Below are 26,780 nucleotides of genomic sequence, written 5' to 3'. Positions count from 1 at the left end.
TGGTGAGGGGCATCAGGCGCTCAGCGGTTTAATAAAGGGCAGAATCACCGTAGTCCAGCAAGCAGAAGGGGATGTTATGATTAGACTCTGTACTGCCTGCGGTCTGAAGAAGGAAAGCCTTATGCTCATATGACCACTTTTAGGATATTTATGGTTACTAGTGCAAAGAAATAATTGTGCTGTTGCCTATAGCAACCACATTTAAGAGGTCATTTTTCTACAGCAGTTTTGAAAAATTTGCAAAAATCGGCGTAAATAAGCAGACCCGCGGTGCAAACGCCTTCGGTGAGTATTACCCTCGCCGAGACTTTCGCACACAGTGGTGCAGGCAGGGGGAGCGCAGGGGGCTGGAGCATGGCGACGTCCAGAGTTTCAAGACCGTTCCGGCAAAACGGTGGGTGTGCCCAGAAAACCGGTGAGAGTCCATATGTGAACGCAGATGTGCCGAAGCCTGCTCGGGGCGGGCAGCTGCCATCACAGGACGTCAGCTGCCCTCCTCCCGTCTGTGTCCAGGCGCTCACAAACAAAAGTCTAGGCTGACTTGTATTTGCGAACAGGTGGCACAATCATTGGCTGGTCGGTGTACACTGACATGTGATGGGGGCGGTTGTTCCCCTGCCTTGCGGGCGACGTTCACCTGCTCGCTAAGCAGCAAATTTACGCTGCTTAGCACGCCAATGTGAATCAGGCCCTTTGTTTGAAACATTCCTTAAATGTGTTTTGTAAATGGGTGTGATCTCTGCCTCTGCCTTGTTCTAAATACGACACCCAGGGGGTGATCCCGTAGCAGAAGGTGGTTATGACATCAGGGGTTAATGGGACCATGCTGCACTGCAGGTGAGGCAGATGTAATGTGCAAAGAGAGAGAGAGATTTGGGCGAGTTGTCTTGTTTCGGTGCAGGGTAAATACTGGTGGCTTCTTCCGGAAGGTCTTCAGCCAGACAACTCACGGCTTGCTTATGACTCAGATATAAGACTACTCTACAGATACTCTTACCTAGGGCCCAATTCAGACCCAATCGATGGCAGGCGATAATCGATACACTGCGCATGCGCATAGCTCACAGTACGCATGGTGTGAGGCCATCCTACGATGAACTCCACCAACTAGCTGGCCGTTCGCAAGGTGATTGACAGGGAGTGGGCGTGTGGGGGTGGTGACCAGGAGTGGGCGTGTGGGGGTGGTGACCAGGAGTGGGCGTGTTTGAGTGATGACCAGAAGTGGGCGTGTGGGGGTGGTGTCCAGGAGTGGGCGTGTGGGGGTGGTGACCAGGAGTGGGCGTGTGGGGGTGGTGACCTGGAGCTAGCGTGTGGGGGTGGGAACACACCATTTTTTTGGAAGGGGAAATGCTGTGAGTGTTGGGGAAACGCAGGCGCGCCAAGCCGGCTTAGATGAGGATTTGTGACCTCAGGTTCACCCCAGATGTGCCTGTTTTTCATGGCAGCGCCGAGTAAGTATTAAAGCTACGCGGCGCCTGTGATGACTTGTGCCCTTTGTAAAAATCATTTGATGGTGACCTTGCTACGAAGGATTTGGGACATATTCGCGCGGGGGGGGGGGGGGGGGGCTATTCACTGATTAAGGAACTTTAAAACAGAATATAAAAGAAATTTCCAAATATGAGCAGAACATTGGCGGCTGACTCACTGGCGCACGTTGTGGGGCGGGGAGGAGATATTTTTACACGCCGGCCCTTCAGTGCCCAGTAATGAAATGTTGGAAGAAAAGACGATGGATCTGATCTGGTGCCATGTGTCTATTCCGAGATCATTCCTTATACCTCGCATCCAAGTATTACAGATCCCAAGCTAAACGCAAGGGAACGCGCTGTGGTGTTGGGCAACACGAATTTCCCTCACATGGACATACAGGTTTTATACAGACGCGGGAACGTGATGTTCGTCCAGGCAAGTGGCTGGAATTAGGAATAGATTGTTAGGATTAATGAGGATATAGGGCCTGATTCAGAGTCTCATGGCAAATGTAAAATCCTGTTACATCTGCCCCACCTGCAGTGCAGCATGGTTTGGCTCATTTGAGAAAGATTTTGCTTTTGTGATCAACTCTGAATTAGACCCATAGTTGAGAATGATGAGGATGTACAATAGGGGCCTGATTCAGAGATAGACGCAGTTCAGATCACGTTTTTGGCCTTCTGTCCTAAGACACATTGGCCATCTGAGTGAGTCTGAGGCTACTGGACATCGCAGCTCTGCAGCCAATGCCGGGAGATCTGCATAGAATGGCGCAGACCCTGGCACTGTACCACCCCAGCCTGCCCCCAAATGGCTGTAACCTGTCAATCAGGCTGTGGCTTTGAAGAAGCCCGGTGCCGGCAGAGTACAGGTTATGCATACGTGCCAATCCTCTAACACAGGAGTAATGCACAAAGCTGGTGGGATCAGGCGATAATGATGATATAGCGGGGACATGATGATGATGATGATATAGTGGGGACATGATGATGATGATGATGATATAGTGGGGACATGATGATGATGATGATGATGATATAGTGGGGACATGATGATGATATAGTGGGGACCTGATGATGACGATATAATGTGGACCTGATGATAATGATGATATAGTGGGGACATGATGATGATGATGATATAGTGGGGACATGATGATGATGATATAGTGGGGACATGATGATGATGATATAGTGGGGACATGGATGATGATGATAATCTAGTGGGGACATGATGATGATGATGATGATGATGATATAATGGGGACAAGATGATGATGATAATAACCTAGTGGGGACATGATGATGATGATATAGTGGGGACATGATGATGATGATGATACTAATCTAGTGGGGACATGATGATGATGATGATGATGATGATATAGTGGGGACATGATGATGATGATGATATAGTGGGGACATGATGATGATGATGATGATATAGTGGGATCAGGCGATAATGATGATATAGCGGGGACATGATGATGATGATGATATAGTGGGGACATGATGATGATGATGATGATATAGTGGGATCAGGCGATAATGATGATATAGCGGGGACATGATGATGATGATGATATAGTGGGGACATGATGATGATGATATAGTGGGAACATGATGATGATGATATAGTGGGGACATGGATGATGATGATAATCTAGTGGGGACATGATGATGATGATGATGATGATGATATAATGGGGACAAGATGATGATGATAATAACCTAGTGGGGACATGATGATGATGATATAGTGGGGACATGATGATGATGATGATACTAATCTAGTGGGGACATGATGATGATGATGATGATGATGATGATATAGTGGGGACATGATGATGATGATGATATAGTGGGGACATGATGATGATGATGATACTAATCTAGTGGGGACATGATGATGATGATGATGATGATGATGATATAGTGGGGACATGATGATGATGATGATATAGTGGGGACATGATGATGATGATGATGATGATATAGTGGGGACATGATGATGATGTTATAGTGGGGACAGGATGATGATGATATAGTGGGGACATGATGATGATGATGATATAGTGGGGACATGATGATGATGATGATATAGTGGGGACATGATGATGATGATGATATAGTGGGGACATGATGATGATGATATAGTGGGGAAATGATGATGATGATATAGTGGGGACCTGATGATGACAATATAATGTGGACCTGATGATAATGATGATATAGTGGGGACATGATGATGATAATATAGTGGGGACATGATGATGATGATGATGATATAGTGGGGACATGATGATGATAATAATCTAGTGGGGACATGATGATGATAATAATCTAGTGGGGACATGATGATGAAGATGATATAGTAGGGACATGATGATGATGATGATGATATAATGGGGACATGATGATGATGATATAGTGGGGACATGGATGATGATGATATAGTGGGGACATGGATGATGATGATATAGTGGGGACATGATGATGATGATGATGATGATGATGATATAGTGGGGACATGATGATGATGATGATATAGTGGGGACATGATGATGATATAGTGGGGGCATGATGATGATTATATAGTGGGGACATGATGATGATGATGATGATGATGATGATATAGTGGGGACATGATGATGATAATAATCTAGTGGGGACATGATGATGATAATAATCTAGTGGGGACATGATGATGATGATGATATAGTAGGGACATGATGATGATGATGATGATATAATGGGGACATGATGATGATGATATAGTGGGGACATGGATGATGATGATATAGTGGGGACAAGATGATGATGATGATAATAACCTAGTGGGGACAAGATGATGATGATATAGTGGGGACAAGATGATGATGATGATAATAACCTAGTGGGGACAAGATGATGATGATATAGTGGGGACATGATGATGATCTAGTGGGGACATGGATGATGATGATATAGTGGGGACATGGATGATGATGATATAGTGGGGACATGGATGATGATGATAATCTAGTGGGGACATGATGATGATGATGATGATGATGATGATATAATGGGGACAAGATGATAATGATAATAACCTAGTGGGGACATGATGATGATGATGATATAGTGGGGACATGATGATGATACTAATCTAGTGGGGACATGATGATGATGATGATATAGTGGGGACATGATGATGATGATGATATAGTGGGGACATGATGATGATGATGATGATATAGTGGGGACATGATGATGATGATGATATAGTAGGGACATGATGATGATAATATAGTGGGGACATGATGATGATGATATAGTGGGGACATGATCATGATAATAATATAGTGGGGACATGATGATGATGATATAGTGGGGACATGATGATTATGATGATATAGTGGGGACATGATGATGATGATGATGATATAGTGGGGACATGATGATGATGATGATGATGATATAGTGGGGACATGATGATGATGATGATGATGATATAGTGGGGACATGATGATGATGATGATATAGTGGGGACATGATGATGATGATGATGACATAGTGGGGACATGATGATGATGATGATATAGTGGGGCCATGATGATGATGATGATATAATGGGGACATGGATGATGATGATATAGTGGGGACATGATGATGATGATGATATAGTGGGGACATGGATGATGATGATATAGTGGGGACATGATGATGATGATGATGATGATGATGATGATGATGATGATGATATAGTGGGGACATGATGATTATGATATAGTGGGGACATGGATGATGGTGATGATATAGTGGGGACATGATGATGATGATGATGATATAGTGGGGACATGATGATGATGATATAGTGGGGACATGGATGATGATGATGATATAGTGGGGACATGATGATGATGATATAGTGGGGACATGGATGATGATGATAATAACCTAGTGGGGACATGATGATGATGATGATGATGATGATGATATAGTGGGGACATGGATGATGATGATGATGATATAGTGGGGACAAGATGATGATAATCTAGTGGGGACATGGATGATGATGATATAGTGGGGACATGATGATGATGATGATATAGTGGGGACATAGATGATGATGATGATATAGTGGGGACAAGATGATGATGATAATCTAGTGGGGACATGATGATGATGATGATATAATGGGGAAATGATGATGATGATGATAATAATAATAATCTAGTGGGGACATGATGATGATGATACTAATCTAGTGGGGACATGATGATGATGATGATATAGTGGGGACATGATGATGATGATGATATAGTGGGGACATGATGATGATGATGATATAGTGGGGACATGATGATGATGATGATGATATAGTGGGGACATGATGATGATATAGTGGGGACATGATGATGAAGATATAGTGGGGAGATGATGATGATGATGATAATAACCTAGTGGGGACATGATGATGATACTAATCTAGTGGGGACATGATGATGATGATATAGTGGGGACATGATGATGATGATATAGTGGGGAGATGATGATGATGATAATAACCTAGTGGGGACATGATGATGATACTAATCTAGTGGGGACATGATGATGATGATGATATAGTGGGGACATGATGATGATGATGATATAGTGGGGACATGATGATGATGATATAGTGGGGACATGATGATGATGATGATAATATAGTGGGGACATGATGATGATGATGATAATCTAGTGGGGACATGATGACGATGATATAGTGGGGACATGATGATAATGATAATCTAGTGCAGTGGTTCCCAACCCTGGTCCTCAAGTACCCCCAACAGTGCACGTTTTCCAGGTCACCCGGCAGGTGCACTCATTATTCAGGCACATTTGAAAAGATCACAGGTGGAGATAATTATAGCACTGATCTAGTGGGGACATGATGATGATAATAATCTAGTGGGGACACGATAATGATAACCTAGTGGGGACATGATGATGATGATGATGATGATATAGTGAGGACATGATGATGATGATATAGTGAAGACATGATGATGATCTAGTGGGGACATGATGATGATGATATAGTGGGGACAGGATGATGATATAGTGGGGACATGATGATGATGATAACCTAGTGGGGACATGATGATGATCTAGTGGGGACATGATGATGATGATATAGTGGGGACAGGATGATGATGATATAGTGAAGACATGATGATGATATAGTGGGGACATGATGATGATAATATAGTGGGGACAGGATGATGATGATATAGTGAAGACATGATGATGATGATGATGATGATGATGATGATATAGTGAAGACATGATGATGATCTAGTGGGGACATGATGATAATCTAGTGGGGACATAATGATGATAATCTAGTGGGGGCATGATCATTATAAGTCCCCACTTTATCATCATCATCATCAGTAATCACTATATCATCATCAGTCCCCACTGCGTCTCAGATTTTTTGAATTATTTTTAGTTAAGAGAAGATGTCAATCAACTATTTCTGCCAAATATCTTGAATTTCTGACAACTACCTTATTAAATATTGATTTTTCAATTTATTAAATGATGTACTAATTGCGGCTTCTTGGTCCAGTTTATTTGAAGTATTACAAGTGTTTATTGAGCAATCATAACAAAATTCAAAGAATCCAAACCAAATGCCTTGATCTGCCTTCCGTTTCAAGTTACATCAAAAAAACACAAGTTTTTCTAACAAAATTAAAAACGCTACATTAAATCGACATTAGACATCTCAACTTTTTCCCAATTGCGCACAAAATTAAACAAAGACTGAAAAACCAAGATGCATAGCATCTAGAAACAGCAAAGATTTTGGCAGGAATACATACGATTTCAGCCTATTAGTAATGACGAGCATACATCGATTGTCATCAGACGAAACGAAGACAGCAGGAACCAGAGTTAGTGTCACTGTGACCACAGTAAGAAAAAACGTTGGCAAAACTGATCTGCAACCTGGAACATACATAGCAGCAGTGTACAATAAAATCTGGAACATTGAGTATAGTATTCAATATAATGAAGAAGTACAAGATGTGCTGGGACACTTAATAAACCTAAACCAATCAACCAATGTGTTGTCCTGGCCTTGAAGAGATAAGTGTTTCGCTCTTTTTACTCACGTACTCTGTGTTACAGAAGTGCCTATTATCTAAGGGCATGATACAGTAGTATACACTTTAAGGGCCCCATACATCAGCAATTAATTGTGACAATTTTCAGATCTGGAGATGATTGCCACAATTAATTTTAGATGTGTGGGCTCCCCTTTTGGCAATCCCAATCAAAATCGCCAATCGATTGCTTAATCAGGTTTTTAAACACGCTTAATAATCTGGTATTATCTGCAGATCTTTTTTAGATGTGTGGGCATTCCCAATTCGTCTTCTTCATCTATTAATGGGCCCCATACATCAGCAATCACAATTTATGGATTTCCAGATACAGGGATTTTTTGGCCAGATAAATGGATTTTACAATCTATCTGACTTTGCCCACACATTACAGATTTATTTCAGTGATCGGCAGATTTTTCCATCTTAAGATTGCATCTTCATATCTGGAAATTGCCCCAATCGATTGTCATTTCAGCTGTTCATAATGTAAATAGATGAAGAAGACGAATTGGGAATGCCCACACATATAAAAAAGATCCGCAGATAATACCAGATTATTAAACATGTTTAAACACCTGATTAAGCAATCGATTGGCGATTTTGATTGGGATTGCCAAAAGGGGGAGCCCACACATCTAAAATTAATTGTGGCAATCATCTCCATATCTGAAAATTGTCACAATTAATTGCTGATGTATGGGGCCCTTTACATTATGAACAGCAATCGATTGGGCAATTTCCAGATATGAAGATGCAATCTTTAGATGGAAAAATCTGCCGATCACTGAAATAAATCTGTAATGTGTGGGCAAAGTCAGATAGATTGTAAAATCCATTTATCTGGAAATCCATAAATTGTGATTGCTGATGTATGGGGCCCATTACACTTTCTGCTGACGCTTTAAGGAAAATGACAGACCGTTACAAAAGGTTCCAAACAAGGGAAAAACTAGATTGTTGACTCAGCATTAGTTAAGGACTCAAGTTATGTTCAAGCAAGGTTTCTGTGTCAATTATGTTTGCGGTACAACTGTTATCGAACGTCAACTTCCTGATTATTTTTCCCTACTATAAAACAGATGTTTTTTTTTTTGGTGTGGTAGTTGTGTATACCTTGGTTAACCCTGTGAACGCCAAACGAATTTGTCAAAATAGGTGGGAAAATTGGCAATCAAATATTTTTATTCATCATAATGACCTGTAATGTTTCCCTTATATGGGAGACTGACCTCTCACCTAATCACCTCCTCCCACTCCCGTGTCCAAGACTTCTCTCGCGCTGCCCCCCTGCACTGGAACAACCTCCCGCCACCCATCAGGCTTTCTGATTCCCTTACCTCCTTCAAGCGCTTCTTCAAAACCCACTTTTTTCGACTAGCCTATCCCTCCTCCTAACCTCTTTTGATCCTCCTATCCTGCCTCCGTTCCTACTTATCCTATTGTATTTCGTTCGTCCACCCACCTCCTTTTAGTATGTTAACTCTTATGGATCTGATCTGGTGCCATGTGTCTATTCCGAGATCATTCCTTATACCTCGCATCCAAGTATTACAGATCCCAAGCTAAACGCAAGGGAACGCGCTGTGGTGTTGGGCAACACGAATTTCCCTCACATGGACATACAGGTTTTATACAGACGCGGGAACGTGATGTTCGTCCAGGCAAGTGGCTGGAATTAGGAATAGATTGTTATGATTAATGAGGATATAGGGCCTGATTCAGAGTCTCATGGCAAATGTAAAATCCTGTTACATCTGCCCCACCTGCAGTGCAGCATGGTTTGGCTCATTTGAGAAAGATTTTGCTTTTGTGATCAACTCTGAATTAGACCCATAGTTGAGAATGATGAGGATGTACAGTAGGGGCCTGATTCAGAGATAGACGCAGTTCAGATCACGTTTTTGGCCTTCTGTCCTAAGACACATTGGCCACCTGAGTGAGTCTGAGGCTACTGGACATCGCAGCTCTGCAGCCAATGCCAGGAGAACTGCATAGAATGGCGCAGACCCTGGCACTGTACCACCCCAGCCTGCCCCCAAATGGCTGTAACCTGTCAATCAGGCTGTGGCTTTGAAGAAGCCCGGTGCCGGCAGAGTACAGGTTATGCATACGTGCCAATCCTCTAACACGGGAGTAATGCACAAAGCTGGTGGGATCAGGCGATAATGATGATATAGCGGGGACATGATGATGATGATGATATAGTGGGGACATGATGATGATGATATAGTGGGGACATGATGATGATATAGTGGGGACATGATGATGATGATATAGTGGGAACATGATGATGATGATATAGTGGGGACATGGATGATGATGATAATCTAGTGGGGACATGATGATGATGATGATGATGATGATATAATGGGGACAAGATGATGATGATAATAACCTAGTGGGGACATGATGATGATGATATAGTGGGGACATGATGATGATGATGATACTAATCTAGTGGGGACATGATGATGATGATGATGATGATGATGATGATGATATAGTGGGGACATGATGATGATGATGATGATATAGTAGGGACATGATGATGATAATATAGTGGGGACATGATGATGATGTTATAGTGGGGACAGGATGATGATGATATAGTGGGGACATGATGATGGTGATATAGTGGGGACATGATGATGGTGATGATGATGATATAGTGGGGACATGATGATGATGATGATATAGTGGGGACATGATGATGATGATGATATAGTGGGGACATGATGATGATGATATAGTGGGGAAATGATGATGACAATATAATGTGGACCTGATGATGATGATGATATAGTGGGGACATGATGATGATGATGATATAGTGGGGACATGATGATGATATAGTGGGGGCATGATGATGATAATATAGTGGGGACATGATGATGATGATGATGATATAGTGGGGACATGATGATGATAATAATCTAGTGGGGACATGATGATGATAATAATCTAGTGGGGACATGATGATGATGATGATATAGTAGGGACATGATGATGATGATGATATAGTGGGGACATGGATGATGATGATATAGTGGGGACAAGATGATGATGATGATAATAACCTAGTGGGGACAAGATGATGATGATATAGTGGGAACATGATGATGATGATGATAATAACCTAGTGGGGACATGATGATGATGATATAGTGGGGACATGATGATGATGATATAGTGGGGACATGGATGATGATGATATAGTGGGGACATGGATGATGATGATATAGTGGGGACATGGATGATGATGATAATCTAGTGGGGACATGATGATGATGATGATGATGATGATGATGATATAATGGGGACAAGATGATAATGATAATAACCTAGTGGGGACATGATGATGATGATGATATAGTGGGGACATGATGATGATGATGATGATGATGATGATGATATAATGGGGACAAGATGATAATGATAATAACCTAGTGGGGACATGATGATGATGATGATATAGTGGGGACATGATGATGATACTAATCTAGTGGGGACATGATGATGATGATGATGATGATATAGTGGGGACATGATGATGATGATGATGATGATATAGTGGGGACATGATGATGATGATGATATAGTAGGGACATGATGATGATAATATAGTGGGGACATGATGATGATGATATAGTGGGGACATGATGATGATAATAATATAGTGGGGACATGATGATGGTGATATAGTGGGGACATGATGATGGTGATGATGATGATATAGTGGGGACATGATGATTATGATGATATAGTGGGGACATGATGATGATGATGATGATATAGTGGGGACATGATGATGATGATGATGATGATGATATAGTGGGGACATGATGATGATGATGATATAGTGGGGACATGATGATGATGATGATATAGTGGGGACATGATGATGATGATGATGACATAGTGGGGACATGATGATGATGATGATGATATAGTGGGGACATGATGATGATGATGATATAATGGGGACATGGATGATGATGATATAGTGGGGACATGATGATGATGATGATATAGTGGGGACATGATGATTATGATATAGTGGGGACATGGATGATGGTGATGATATAGTGGGGACATGGATGATGATGATATAGTGGGGACATGATGATGATGATGATGATGATGATGATGATGATATAGTGGGGACATGATGATTATGATATAGTGGGGACATGGATGATGGTGATGATATAGTGGGGACATGATGATGATGATGATGATATAGTGGGGACATGATGATGATGATATAGTGGGGACATGGATGATGATGATGATATAGTGGGGACATGATGATGATGATAATAACCTAGTGGGGACATGATGATGATGATGATGATGATGATGATATAGTGGGGACATGGATGATGATGATGATGATATAGTGGGGACAAGATGATGATAATCTAGTGGGGACATGGATGATGATGATATAGTGGGGACATGATGATGATGATATAGTGGGGACATGGATGATGATGATGATATAGTGGGGACAAGATGATGATGATAATCTAGTGGGGACATGATGATGATGATGATATAATGGGGAAATGATGATGATGATGATAATAATAATAATCTAGTGGGGACATGATGATGATGATACTAATCTAGTGGGGACATGATGATGATGATGATATAGTGGGGACATGATGATGATGATGATATAGTGGGGACATGATGATGATGATGATATAGTGGGGACATGATGATGATGATGATATAGTGGGGACATGATGATGATGATGATGATATAGTGGGGACATGATGATGAAGATATAGTGGGGAGATGATGATGATGATGATGATAATAACCTAGTGGGGACATGATGATGATACTAATCTAGTGGGGACATGATGATGATGATATAGTGGGGACATGATGATGATGATATAGTGGGGACATGATGATGATGATAATAACCTAGTGGGGACATGATGATGATACTAATCTAGTGGGGACATGATGATGATATAGTGGGGACATGATGATGATGATGATATAGTGGGGACATGATGATGATGATATAGTGGGGACATGATGATGATGATGATAATATAGTGGGGACATGATGATGATGATGATAATCTAGTGGGGACATGATGACGATGATATAGTGGGGACATGATGATAATGATAATCTAGTGCAGTGGTTCCCAACCCTGGTCCTCAAGTACCCCCAACAGTGCACGTTTTCCAGGTCACCCGGCAGGTGCACTCATTATTCAGGTGGAGATCACAGGTGGAGATAATTATAGCACTGATCTAGTGGGGACATGATGATGATAATAATCTAGTGGGGACACGATAATGATAACCTAGTGGGGACATGATGATGATGATGATGATGATATAGTGAGGACATGATGATGATGATATAGTGAAGACATGATGATGATCTAGTGGGGACATGATGATGATGATATAGTGGGGACAGGATGATGATATAGTGGGGACATGATGATGATGATAACCTAGTGGGGACATGATGATGATCTAGTGGGGACATGATGATGATGATATAGTGGGGACAGGATGATGATGATATAGTGAAGACATGATGATGATATAGTGGGGACATGATGATGATAATATAGTGGGGACAGGATGATGATGATATAGTGAAGACATGATGATGATGATGATGATGATATAGTGAAGACATGATGATGATCTAGTGGGGACATGATGATAATCTAGTGGGGACATAATGATGATAATCTAGTGGGGGCATGATCATTATAAGTCCCCACTTTATCATCATCATCATCAGTAATCACTATATCATCATCAGTCCCCACTGCGTCTCAGATTTTTTGAATTATTTTTAGTTAAGAGAAGATGTCAAATCAACTATTTCTGCCAAATATCTTGAATTTCTGACAACTACCTTATTAAATATTGATTTTTCAATTTATTAAATGATGTACTAATTGCGGCTTCTTGGTCCAGTTTATTTGAAGTATTACAAGTGTTTATTGAGCAATCATAACAAAATTCAAAGAATCCAAACCAAATGCCTTGATCTGCCTTCCGTTTCAAGTTACATCAAAAAAACACAAGTTTTTCTAACAAAATTAAAAACGCTACATTAAATCGACATTAGACATCTCAACTTTTTCCCAATTGCGCACAAAATTAAACAAAGACTGAAAAACCAAGATGCATAGCATCTAGAAACAGCAAAGATTTTGGCAGGAATACATACGATTTCAGCCTATTAGTAATGACGAGCATACATCGATTGTCATCAGACGAAACGAAGACAGCAGGAACCAGAGTTAGTGTCACTGTGACCACAGTAAGAAAAAACGTTGGCAAAACTGATCTGCAACCTGGAACATACATAGCAGCAGTGTACAATAAAATCTGGAACATTGAGTATAGTATTCAATATAATGAAGAAGTACAAGATGTGCTGGGACACTTAATAAACCTAAACCAATCAACCAATGTGTTGTCCTGGCCTTGAAGAGATAAGTGTTTCGCTCTTTTTACTCACGTACTCTGTGTTACAGAAGTGCCTATTATCTAAGGGCATGATACAGTAGTATACACTTTAAGGGCCCCATACATCAGCAATTAATTGTGACAATTTTCAGATCTGGAGATGATTGCCACAATTAATTTTAGATGTGTGGGCTCCCCTTTTGGCAATCCCAATCAAAATCGCCAATCGATTGCTTAATCAGGTTTTTAAACACGCTTAATAATCTGGTATTATCTGCAGATCTTTTTTAGATGTGTGGGCATTCCCAATTCGTCTTCTTCATCTATTAATGGGCCCCATACATCAGCAATCACAATTTATGGATTTCCAGATACAGGGATTTTTTGGCCAGATAAATGGATTTTACAATCTATCTGACTTTGCCCACACATTACAGATTTATTTCAGTGATCGGCAGATTTTTCCATCTTAAGATTGCATCTTCATATCTGGAAATTGCCCCAATCGATTGTCATTTCAGCTGTTCATAATGTAAATAGATGAAGAAGACGAATTGGGAATGCCCACACATATAAAAAAGATCCGCAGATAATACCAGATTATTAAACATGTTTAAACACCTGATTAAGCAATCGATTGGCGATTTTGATTGGGATTGCCAAAAGGGGGAGCCCACACATCTAAAATTAATTGTGGCAATCATCTCCATATCTGAAAATTGTCACAATTAATTGCTGATGTATGGGGCCCTTTACATTATGAACAGCAATCGATTGGGCAATTTCCAGATATGAAGATGCAATCTTTAGATGGAAAAATCTGCCGATCACTGAAATAAATCTGTAATGTGTGGGCAAAGTCAGATAGATTGTAAAATCCATTTATCTGGAAATCCATAAATTGTGATTGCTGATGTATGGGGCCCATTACACTTTCTGCTGACGCTTTAAGGAAAATGACAGACCGTTACAAAAGGTTCCAAACAAGGGAAAAACTAGATTGTTGACTCAGCATTAGTTAAGGACTCAAGTTATGTTCAAGCAAGGTTTCTGTGTCAATTATGTTTGCGGTACAACTGTTATCGAACGTCAACTTCCTGATTATTTTTCCCTACTATAAAACAGATGTTTTTTTTTTTGGTGTGGTAGTTGTGTATACCTTGGTTAACCCTGTGAACGCCAAACGAATTTGTCAAAATAGGTGGGAAAATTGGCAATCAAATATTTTTATTCATCATAATGACCTGTAATGTTTCCCTTATATGGGAGACTGACCTCTCACCTAATCACCTCCTCCCACTCCCGTGTCCAAGACTTCTCTCGCGCTGCCCCCCTGCACTGGAACAACCTCCCGCCACCCATCAGGCTTTCTGATTCCCTTACCTCCTTCAAGCGCTTCTTCAAAACCCACTTTTTTCGACTAGCCTATCCCTCCTCCTAACCTCTTTTGATCCTCCTATCCTGCCTCCGTTCCCCTCCGTTCCTACTTATCCTATTGTATTTCGTTCGTCCACCCACCTCCTTTTAGTATGTTAACTCTTATGAGTAGGGTCCTCCTGCCTCACGTACTCACCCTACCTCTTTACCTCACCTGTGCTCCTGTCCTGGTCTTCCCTTCCTCTACTTCATCTTCAGTCTCCTCGACAATGTTGACACCTACTTCTGAACTGATGCTGATTTTAGTTCTACCAGCTATACCCCGATTTATACTGTATTTTTCAACACACCCTGTACGTTACCTTGTCATTTGTTTTTTGTTTGCTATGTACGGCGCTGCGGACACTATGCGGCGCCTTATAAATAAACGTACTACTACTACTACTACTACTAGGGGGACATGTTAATAGGATGAGAGATTCAAAGTGAGAGATTTGGAAAGAAATCTCCAGTTTTAATTTTAAAGCGGCAATCATTTAGACTTCAAAAATCAAACTGGTTTTGCAGTGTTCATGATTGCCTACAGTATCCCTCACTTTCTGAATCTCTGACCCGATTAAATTTCCCCCATAATCTTTTTTTTTCACACAACATTTTTTATTTGAATTGATATAGCAAATGTGAGCGGCGCTGGAATTTTTAGCAGATATTTTGCACGTCTCTCACAGAGATGTTGGTACTCAAAGGGTTAAGCACCTAAAAACATTGTGATGTATAATGTTGATTTAACCTACTGTTTTTAATTCGGTTTGAAAAAAATGCGGTTTTACCATAACGTGAAACGTAAGGCAAAGTAAATTGGTTTGGATTTTTGGATTCGGGAAGGAAAAGTTTCCTTTAGGGGGTCAACATTTTGTGATGTTTCCTTAAGAAGCACCGTGATACTAAACGGGACAAAGAAGCCACGATTAGGAAATAATTTAATAAAATGAAAAATCGATAATTAATAAATTGTCAGACAGTCGGGATATTTGGCTGAAATAGTTGTTTTGCCGTTTCCGACAGCATTGAAGGCAGCTTCCGACAAAACTGATCCAACTTCTGTTTTGTCAAGAACGGCCGCGGATTATTGAATTTGCAGCCATTTTTTGACAATCTGCGTCCGTTTTCTCCGACACGCCCACTTACCGACACTTTACAGCAGGGACATTGAATTCCGGCTGACAAGTTGCAGTCAAGCAGTGCGGAAATGGCCCAGGATTCTGACTGTTGGGACGTTTCGATAGTCGAAATCATATTGAATTGGTATTGGTATGCTACTGTATCTGGTCTAAAGCTCACAGCAATTTTGCTTTTAAAAGGTGAGGCAATCACCAACACACCTCTTGTGAAGCACCTAGGAGAATAGTTGACACAAGATATAATGAATAGGTTAAAAAAAGGGGGATTGAGAGAATGTGATCATGAAAAGACTAATTAACCCCTTCCCGACATATGACGTACATTTACGTCATATGTCGGGTGCGGGGGAATCAAGCCAGCTCACGGAGTGAGCTGGCTTGAAAGAGAGCAGGTAATGGCTGTATATTACAGCCAGGTCCCTGCTCTCACGGCCACGAGCGGCGAGTTCGCCGATCGTGGCCGTTTAACCCTTTAAGCACCGCGGGCAAAGCGACCGCAGTGCTTAAATAGCTGATCGGAGGGGGGGCGCCCCCCTCCGGCGCCGATCGGGGCCCCCCGCAGCGAGATCGGAGGGTGCCGATCGGTTGCCATGGTAGCCAGGGGTCTAATGTAGACCCCTGTGCTGGCCGTGTATGCATACCTATTACATCCTGCCTGAGGCAGGATGTAATAGGAAGTGCATAAAATCACTACGTTCAGCCATAGAGCTCTATGGCTGAACCTAGTACAGGCGATCGCGCCCCCTAGTGGTCAAGTACACTAGGGGGCCTTGTAGTAAAAGTAAAAAAAAAAAAAAAATAAAGTTTAAAAATAAAAAAAAATAAAAAAATATTAAAAGTTCAAATCACCCCCCTTTCCCCATTTCCCAAATAAAAATAAATAAAAAATAAAAAAAATAAACATATTTGGTATCGCCGCGTTCCTAAAAGTCCGATCTATTAAAATATAACATTAGTTATCCCGCACGGTTAAAGGCGTAAACGGAAAATAATCCCCAACGCCAAAACTACGTTTTTTGGTCGCATCGTCTACCCAAAAAAAAATAGCTAAAAGAGATCAGAAAGTCGCCCATATCCCATAATGGTATTAATTAAAAAGTACACTTCAGCCCGCAAAAAATGAGCCCTCACCCAGGTCCGTAGGTGGAAAAATAAAAAGTTATAAGCCGCAGAACATGGCGACGCGACGCAAATTCGAAAAACCGTTTTCATTTTTTTTTTTAGTGGTAAAATGTAACGAAAACTATATAAGTTTATAACTATATAAGTTTGGTATCACCGGAATCGTAACGACCCATAGAATAAAGATAACCCATCATTTTAAACGAAATATGAACTTCAAAAAAACCGTAACCAGCGCAAAATTGTGGAATGGCGTTTTTTTTTTTTTTACCCCACATTGAATTATTTCCTGATTCCCCAGAATATTATACGGTATAGTAAATGGTACCATTAAAAAGTACAACTTGTCCCGCAAAAAAAAAGCCCTCATGTGTCTATATAGCCGGAAAATTAAAAAAGTTACGCTTATTTGAACACAAGGAGGAAAAAAAAAAAAAAATTTACCTTAAAAGGCAATGTCGGGAAGGGGTTAAAAATCTGTGCAGAGCCCCTATATATCTCTTATATATTTGGCTACATCTATCACTCAATGTGTGAGTGTGTCTATAACGCTGGGTGGAGTCATAGCCTAATAGCCTATCAGAGCCTCTGACTCCGCCCACACACACTCACATAGTGACAGAGAACTAGCCCACATGCTGCCAGGCAAAGACACTACTGCCTCCACAGCATTGCTTACCCCCCCTTCTGCCCTGCAGATAGATAGTGGCAGCCGACACCTGGTAACCTCACCTCTCCCCCTCCAGCGTATGTCTCTTCATGGAGCAGGTGAGCAGTAGCCCCTGCAACCTCCCCCCCCCAGCTGCTTAGCAGCGGCTGCGCCCCCACCTCTCCCCCCGGAGCAGAAGAGCAGAAGCCGGCGGCTGCTAAGTGCACCTCTCTCCCCCCAGTGGGTTAGTGGCGCCCGGCACAAACACCTCCCCTCACGGCTCTGAGCTAGCCGAGCCCTTTCGTGTAACGCAGGAGTCCGACCCCCCCCTCCCGGCTCTGAGCTAGCCGAGTCCTTTCGTGTAACGCAGGTTCACGGACCCCCCCCCCCTCGAGGGGATTCACGGCACCGCCCGCACCCCGCCCCTCCCATGATTCACGGACCCCCACAACCCCCCTCCTGCAATTCGCAAACCCCCACGTCCCCCCTTCCCACAATTTCTCACAATACAAAAGTTCACAAATTAAGGGGGCGCAGCCCCTTACGCCGGTGTGAAGAGCGCCCACAGGGTGCGATGAATCACCTAGTATATATATATATATATATATTAAGAGAAGACTGCACAGAGATTGTAAATAATACATTATAAATGGAAGGTGATTGACATCTGATGAAAGAAAACAGACAGGACCAATATGAAGCATTAATGAAAGGATTCACTGGGAAGGAGAAGAAAGGATTTTCCCGTTTCTTTGTAATTCTAAATGAAAGAAAATCTGTGTCCGGCATCAATGCGTGATCCGATTTATCTGCGCCTCTAATTCCACAGTCTAAGTCCCAGGGTTTATAGTATTTGTAGTCTTATTCTTTGGGCTCTCTTTTTAAATAAATGTTTATTGCAGAGGATTACTGTTATTGTCTGATAGGGACGATACTGTGCCAGGAAGCCAGGTCATGTTTGATGAGCAGAAATACAGCAGCTTAACTGCAAATTATATCGGAACCACTGCAGAGTGCGCCCAGGACAAGCCGAATCCAGGATCCTGTGCCTGATGTGTAGTGGTATGTGAGTGACTTATGTGTATGAATATATATACACACATACATACACACGTACATATGTACACACACACACACACACACACATCTATATTGATCTGTGTGACACTTATTTGCCATCTATCTCAATTCTCAGCCTGTTTTCCTCCCTACCCGCGTAGAGTCCCCCTCCCCACCCGCGTAAAGTCCCCCTCCCCCCGCTTAGTCCCCCTCCCCACCCGCGTAGAGTCCCCCTCCCCACCCGCGTAGAGTCCCCCTCCCCACCCGCGTAGAGTCCCCCTCCGCACCCGCGTAGAGTCCCCCTCCGCACCCGCGTAGAGTCCCCCTCCGCACCCGCGTAGAGTCCCCCTCCCCACCCGCGTAGAGTCCCCCTCCCCACCCGCGTAGAGTCCCCCTCCCCACCCTCATAGAGTCCCCCTCCCCACCCGCGTAGAGTCCCCCTCCCCACCCGCGTAGAGTCCCCCTCCGCACCCGCGTAGAGTCCCCCTCCTCACCCGCGTAGAGTCCCCCTCCCCACCCGCGTAGAATCCCCCTCCCCACCCGCGTAGAGTCCCCCTCCCCACCCGCGTAGAGTCCCCCTCCCCTCCCACGTAGAGTCCCCCTCCTCACCCGCGTAGAGTCCTCCTCCCAACCTGCGTAGAGTCCCCCTGCCCACCCGCGTAGAGTCCCCCTTCCCACCTGCGTAGAGTACAAGGTACTGTATAAGGGCAGGGCACAGAACAATACGGAGGAATCAGGGACTGGTGCAACCCTGGGCTTCATGGATGGACACCAGTGCGGTCAGCTAGTGCTGGAGCTAGCCAGGTCCCTCTGGGGAGGTGCGGTGTCTACAGTTCTATAATTACAGGAATCGACACAGGTGGGTTCAATAAATCACCCCAACATCAATGCTGGATGTCTAACATGCAGCAGCCCTGGGCTAAGCCAGACTGCCCAACATGGATACCTATACCTTAATAGATTACACCAGCAGAGTCTTGTGTTTCATTTGACAAAAGCAGTGGCACAGTGGTTAGCACCGCCGTCTCACAGCTCGTATCGGTGTGGTTTGACCGTTTACGCCATCGCTATGTAAATGGTGGCGCTATATAAATAAACAACAATAATAATGGACGCCACTTGGTTGCGCTGACTGGTTGCCTCTATAGATGTACCGCCATGCGCCTACTCCATCGTTCTTACCTCACCGGCACCTTGAAAAACAAACTTATGGTCGGAGAGTCGGTTGTTTGTGATCCTGAGAGCAGCCAAGATACCGGCGACCGCCACCGACGCCGTCCCTGAAACACAGAAGGGAGATCGGGAAATGACTGGATATCTCATATAATTATTATTATCACCATTTATTTATATGGTGCCACAATACAACAGAATACATCAACAAATAAGCATTGACAAGAAAACAAGCACATCTGTCCCCCCTGCAGTGATTGGCTCTCCCACACACCCCATTGCTGCCCCCCCAATGGGGGAGCCTCTGAATGGCTCTCTGCAGAAATGTCTGACAGCAGGGGAGGGGAGATGTCCAGCCTGCAGCGGAGATTCTTGAGCCGGGGCTGGTATAATCATGGGCCACTACACGCCATTGCGGAAAGGTATGACTGCAGTCACTCCAGAACCCAGATCTCAGCAGCTGAGTCTGGCAGGTGAGTGTGCATGCAGAGCTGCAATGTGCACGGGCCAGGCAAGCCATCCCCAGGTCAGTACCCCCCCCAGCCCTCACAGTGTCTCTCAACCTGCTACCTTAACCCTCTTCCCTACCCAATCAGCCAACTTTCCCTTATCCCACTGCCCCCCACCCAGCACCAGTTCAGTCACACTGCCCCTCAGACATGATTCAGCACAGTGCCCCCCTTTTGCAGATCCCACCCTGCGCCCCCCCCCTCTCACCCTGCCTCCTCTGACACCCTGCATCCCTCCTCTCCAATGCGTTCCCCCTCCTGAGTTCTCTCCCACCGTGCACCCCCCCTCTCGCTGTGTCCGCTTCTCCCCTCTCACCCTGCACCCCCTGCTGTGTCTTCCCCCACCCTGCATCCTCTTCCAGCCTGGATGTACCAAGCACGACACACCCACCACCCATAGCGCCAACACACCCCACCGCGCCTCTACTAACATGCGATTAGTAATGCAAAGGCCAGCCACCCATGGCGTATTTGTGAGGGGTATTAAAAACAAGTAACAGATTGAGAACAAACGAATAAAACAGTGAACAGCTTTGTAAAGAGTTGTCAATTGGGTTGTGTCTAGAAGCCCCTCCCACTCCATCCCGATCCCTGCGTGCAAGGGGACATGCATCAAGTAGGGATGGCCATCGGTGCCTTTGCCATCGATGTTTGCAATCGATGGCAAAAGTGCAACTGGTCATCGATGGTGCATAACTATACAATGGATGACCATCGATGTTTTTACAAATCGATGGTCATCCATTGTCTTTGACTGATTGTCGGCCAATCAGAATATGGGTGGCGGGGCTTCACGGGTGTCCAGGGCGGAGCTATGCTCCCTGTCCCAGGAAAAAGCAAAACGAAACTATTCGCTTATGTTTGACATCGATGGTGGGAAACCATCTGGTTCTCCTCCATCAATGTCAAAACTATTCGACATCGGCCATAAACCATCAATGTTTTCTAATGTTATGGTCGATGGCCATCCCTAGCATCAAGTGCATATTGAAAGTTTTTATAGCTATTGATGCGTACATTGATTTATTGCGCAGGAGCGGTAAAATAAAGTGTTTCCATTTTACACACAAGTTCCAACAATCCTCTATCACCACATCTTATTCACGCCACATATTCCGTATGTAACTATTTTCCATTCTTTCAGCATTTAATTACAGGCCTAACACGTTGCTGCATTATGCACTGACTACCGGGTGGGGGGGAACAGAAGGATTATCACCAATATCAGCTCTGATGCCAAAAGGGCTATTAGCAAATTGTTACTGCTACACTCAGAGGAGGGTCCCGGCCTTACGCCTGCAGCAGCCCTGGGTCTCACAGTGGTGTGTTTCTTACAGGCAGTGAGATCATTGTACAACTACAGCAACACTCCCCGTGAAGATATATCCCAAAGGCTGGTTACATTATATAGATGTGCGTCATATATGACATCATAGGTGACAGAATGGCAGGAAATCTGCTTTTTCTTGATGGTTTCATTATTGCTGCAATAAGCAAGAGGAGCAAATATTCCAATGTTTTTTGCATGCAGGGTAAATATGTGCTGCTTTTACATGTAAGCCCATGGACAGGGTGTGCAGGCTGGACAGAACAAAGGCAGGGCAGAATAAAATGGGCGGGGCCAGAGTGAAGGGTGGGATGGGGGCAGAGACTGAGGTTATCCGGCGTATGTCAGGTGCAATAACTCAGTTTGATAGAATGGCTCGCACGAGATCAGTAACGGTCAACATGTGGCCCTCAGATCCGCCACCTGCCACAGCTGGTTACAGGGCCACTCCTGCACAGTTTCCATATTACTACTTCCTTAGTAAATAACTATAACTGTTTCTGTCACAGGCATCAGCTCGTTAGCAGATCTGTTATAAATAATGAAGATTTGGAGAGGGAGCAGCCGGGGACTTCCCCCGGTCTCAGGGGTGCTTTGAGAGGGGGCAGCCGGGGACTTACCCCGGTCGAGGGGGCAGCCGGGGACTTCACCCGGTCTCAGGTGTGCTGTGAGAGGGGGCGGCCGAGGACTTCCCCCAGTCTCAGGTGTGCTTTGAGAGGGGGCAGCCGGGGACTTCCCCCGGTCTCAGGTGTGCTGTGAGAGGGGGCAGCCGGGGTCTTCCCCCGGTCTCAGGTGTGCTTTGAGAGGGGGCAGCCGGGGACTTCCCCCGGTCGAGGGGGCAGCCGGGGACTTCCCCCGGTCGAGGGGGCAGCCGGGGACTTCCCCCGGTCGAGGGGGCAGCCGGGGACTTCCCCCGGTCTCAGGTGTGCTGTGAGAGGGGGCGGCTGGGGACTTCCCCCGGTCTCAGGTGTGCTGTGAGAGGGGGCGGCCGGGGACTTCCCCCGGTCTCAGGTGTGCTTTGAGAGAGGGCAGCCGGGGACTTCCCCCGGTCGAGGGGGCAGCTGGGGACCTCCCCCGGTCGAGGGGGCAGCCGGGGACTTCCCCCGGTCTCAGGTGTGTTGTGAGAGGGGGCAGCCGGGGACTTCCCCTGGTCTCAGGTGTGCTGTGAGAGGGGGCAGCCGGGGACTTCCCCTGGTCTCAGGTGTGCTGTGAGAGGGGGCAGCCGGGGACTTCCCCTGGTCTCAGGTGTGCTGTGAGAGGGGGCAGCCGGGGACTTCCCCTGGTCTCAGGTGTGCTGTGAGAGGGGGCAGCCGGGGACTTCCCCTGGTCTCAGGTGTACTGTGAGAGAGGGAAGCTGGAGACTTCCCCTGGTCTCAGGTGTACTGTGAGAGGGGGGAGCCAGGGACTTCCCCCGGTCTCAGGTGTACTGTGAGAGGGGGCAGCCGGGGACTTCCCCCGGTCTCAGGTGTACTGTGAGAGGGGGAGCCGGGGATTTCCCCTAGTCTCAGGTGTGCTGTGAGAGGGGGCAGCCGGGGACTTCCCCCGGTCTCAGGGTTACTGTGAGTGGGGGCAGCCGGAGATTTCCGCCGGTCTCAGGTGTACTGTGAGAGGGGGCAGCCGGGGACTTCCCCCGGTCTCAGGTGTACTTTGAAGGGGGCAGCCAGGGACTTCCCCCGGTCTCAGGTGTGCTGTGAAAGGAGGGAGCCAGGGACTTCCCCCGGTCTCAGGTGTGCTGTGAGAGGGGGCAGCCGGGGTCTTCCCCCGGTCTCAGGTGTGCTTTGAGAGGGGGCAGCCGGGGACTTCCCCCGGTCGAGGGGGCAGCCGGGGACTTCCCCCGGTCGAGGGGGCAGCCGGGGACTTCCCCCGGTCTCAGGTGTGCTGTGAGAGGGGGCGGCTGGGGACTTCCCCCGGTCTCAGGTGTGCTGTGAGAGGGGGCGGCCGGGGACTTCCCCCGGTCTCAGGTGTGCTTTGAGAGAGGGCAGCCGGGGACTTCCCCCGGTCGAGGGGGCAGCTGGGGACCTCCCCCGGTCGAGGGGGCAGCCGGGGACTTCCCCCGGTCTCAGGTGTGTTGTGAGAGGGGGCAGCCGGGGACTTCCCCTGGTCTCAGGTGTGCTGTGAGAGGGGGCAGCCGGGGACTTCCCCTGGTCTCAGGTGTGCTGTGAGAGGGGGCAGCCGGGGACTTCCCCTGGTCTCAGGGTTACTGTGAGTGGGGGCAGCCGGAGATTTCCCCCGGTCTCAGGTGTACTTTGAGGGGGGCAGCCAGGGACTTCCCCCGGTCTCAGGTGTGCTGTGAAAGGAGGGAGCCAGGGACTTCCCACTGTCTCAGGTGTATTGTGAGAGGGGGGAGCCGGGGATTTCCCCTGGTCTCAGGTGTGCTGTGAGAGGGGGGAGCCAGGGACTTCCCCCGGTCTCCGGTGTACTGTGAGAGGGGGGAACCAGGGATTTCCCCCGGTCTCAGGTGTGCTGTGAGAGGGGGGAGCAAGGGACTTCCTCTGGTCTCAGGTATACTGTGAGAGGGGGGAGCCGGGGATTTCCCCCGGTCTCAGGTATACTGTGAGAGGGGGGAGCCAGGGACCTCCCCCGGTCTCAGGTGTGCTGTGAGAGGGGCCAGCCAGTAAAACCCCGGTTCTGAGCAGGGAAATCCGTAGTGCTATTACATTATAATAAGGCAGAATTAGCACAGCCTGTAAGGACGCTGTGTAGAGATGATGGTGGCACCGTAATATTAGGAACCTGGGGAAATAAATAGCATAATAACTGATAATAGTAATGAGGGCAACAACTGCACTTTGTATTAATATATTAAAGAGAAATGATTAGAATGGTTCCAATAAATAAATCCACGCATATATAAAGATAACCACTAGGGGACACTGTATCAACATCTATAACTGATAAATAGCCTTTAACGTCTGATTTTTTTTTTTTAAATTGTTAGAATCTGCAAATAACCAAATATGTCTGGCAAACAAAATCAGCAATATTTCTGTCAAATGCTCCGTGTTAAACCTGTCCATGACTACAAGAAAATGACAGCGTCAAACAATATATGCAAAACATGACAACAATATCCGGTCAACAACTGCACAATGAAAGCAAAGAGATCACACTATTATTATCATTCTTATTTATATAGTGCACACATATTCCGCAGCGCTGTACAGAGAATATCTGCCCACTCACATCAGTCCCTGACCCAGTGAAGCTTCCAGCCTATAGTACCGATTCAGAAGCGCTCGTAGAGTAGCAAATTCGGCCTCTCTGTCGATGGTGGGCTCTACGCATAGGTGCTAAGGCACATCTGCAGACCACTTTCATTAGCGACCACTTCCCCCGTTACACATGGCAACAAAAAAGGTTTATTAAGTTCGGTGAAGTGATAAAGTGTCTGGTTTTTATCACCGGCCAATCAGCTCCTACCTGTCATTTTTCAAACCAAGCCTATAACTTCCCAGGTAGGAGCTGATTGGCCGGTGATAAAAACCAGACACTTTATCACTTCACCGAGCTCTAAAAATCTACCCCTCAGTTCGGAACCCAGCTGGGGGTAAGATAAAACTGACTTAGCAACGCACAACAATAAGCATTACATTGGGTTGTTGGCTATGCTGACTAGAGACGGAATGATACCAATGGAAACGGCAGTTCTATAGAAAGTGTCCCGGGAAGACTTAATATCACTAGCTGCAGACCAGGAACATTGGAGACATCCTTCAGGAGAGAATACTGGGACTCAGTGTATTATGTGCTGTGTTTTCCAAGCCCCTAGGAGAGGGAGCTCCCCAGCCAATCATTCCCATGCTCTGACATAACAGCATCTCCTGATTCCTGCTGCAGGGAACTTAAAGGTCTATGTACTAGAGAAATATAGGGTGGGAGAGATAAAGGTAAATTCCGAAAGCAGCCAGGGAAGTCTAGCCTTCGCAGGATGATTGACACCCAGCGGGCGTTTGGGGGCGGTAACGCAGCATTTTCTAGGAGTGCCCCAGAAAACACGAGCACTCCCCAGCCATTGGGAGGGAGGGGCGATGATGTCATCAGCACCTCATTCTCCCCACGGCTGCGAAGGCGTTCTCAGCTGTGCACAGGGGCTGGAGAGAGGGAACTTGGCGGGGCTGGGTTAACCTGCACGCAGGCCCGACCTTCCAGCATCAGGGTACAGGGGTCGCATGTGAAACATCACGTGACAGGACCTCGCGTGCGATCCTGCCTCCCGGGTGGCTCGCGGGAAACGGTCATCTGTCAGACCACACTTCATTAGGTCGACCCCGGAAGGTCGACTGGCCCCAAGGT

The 26,780-nt window shown here is 45.4% G+C and overlaps 2 protein-coding genes across 13 annotated transcripts in view; both read right to left on the bottom strand.

Moving 5' to 3' along the window:
* The window catches only part of PICALM (phosphatidylinositol binding clathrin assembly protein), a 380,825-nt gene that overhangs the window by 199,923 nt on the left and 154,122 nt on the right, over positions 1–26,780 (bottom strand). The window lies entirely within an intron of this gene.
* The window catches only part of ME3 (malic enzyme 3), a 165,360-nt gene that overhangs the window by 16,198 nt on the left and 122,382 nt on the right, over positions 1–26,780 (bottom strand). For all 3 annotated transcript variants that reach the window (XM_083170267.1, XM_083170266.1, XM_083170268.1), the window contains exon 9: positions 20,661–20,758. In XM_083170267.1, coding sequence (XP_083026393.1) covers positions 20,661–20,758 — 98 coding nt within the window. The remainder of the gene's footprint in view (positions 1–20,660; positions 20,759–26,780) is intronic.

The sequence above is a fragment of the Crinia signifera genome, chromosome 2 (assembly GCF_055691185.1).
Source record: "Crinia signifera chromosome 2, ASM5569118v1, whole genome shotgun sequence".
Taxonomy (NCBI): domain Eukaryota; kingdom Metazoa; phylum Chordata; class Amphibia; order Anura; family Myobatrachidae; genus Crinia; species Crinia signifera.
This window is presented reverse-complemented; position numbering and strand designations above follow the sequence as displayed.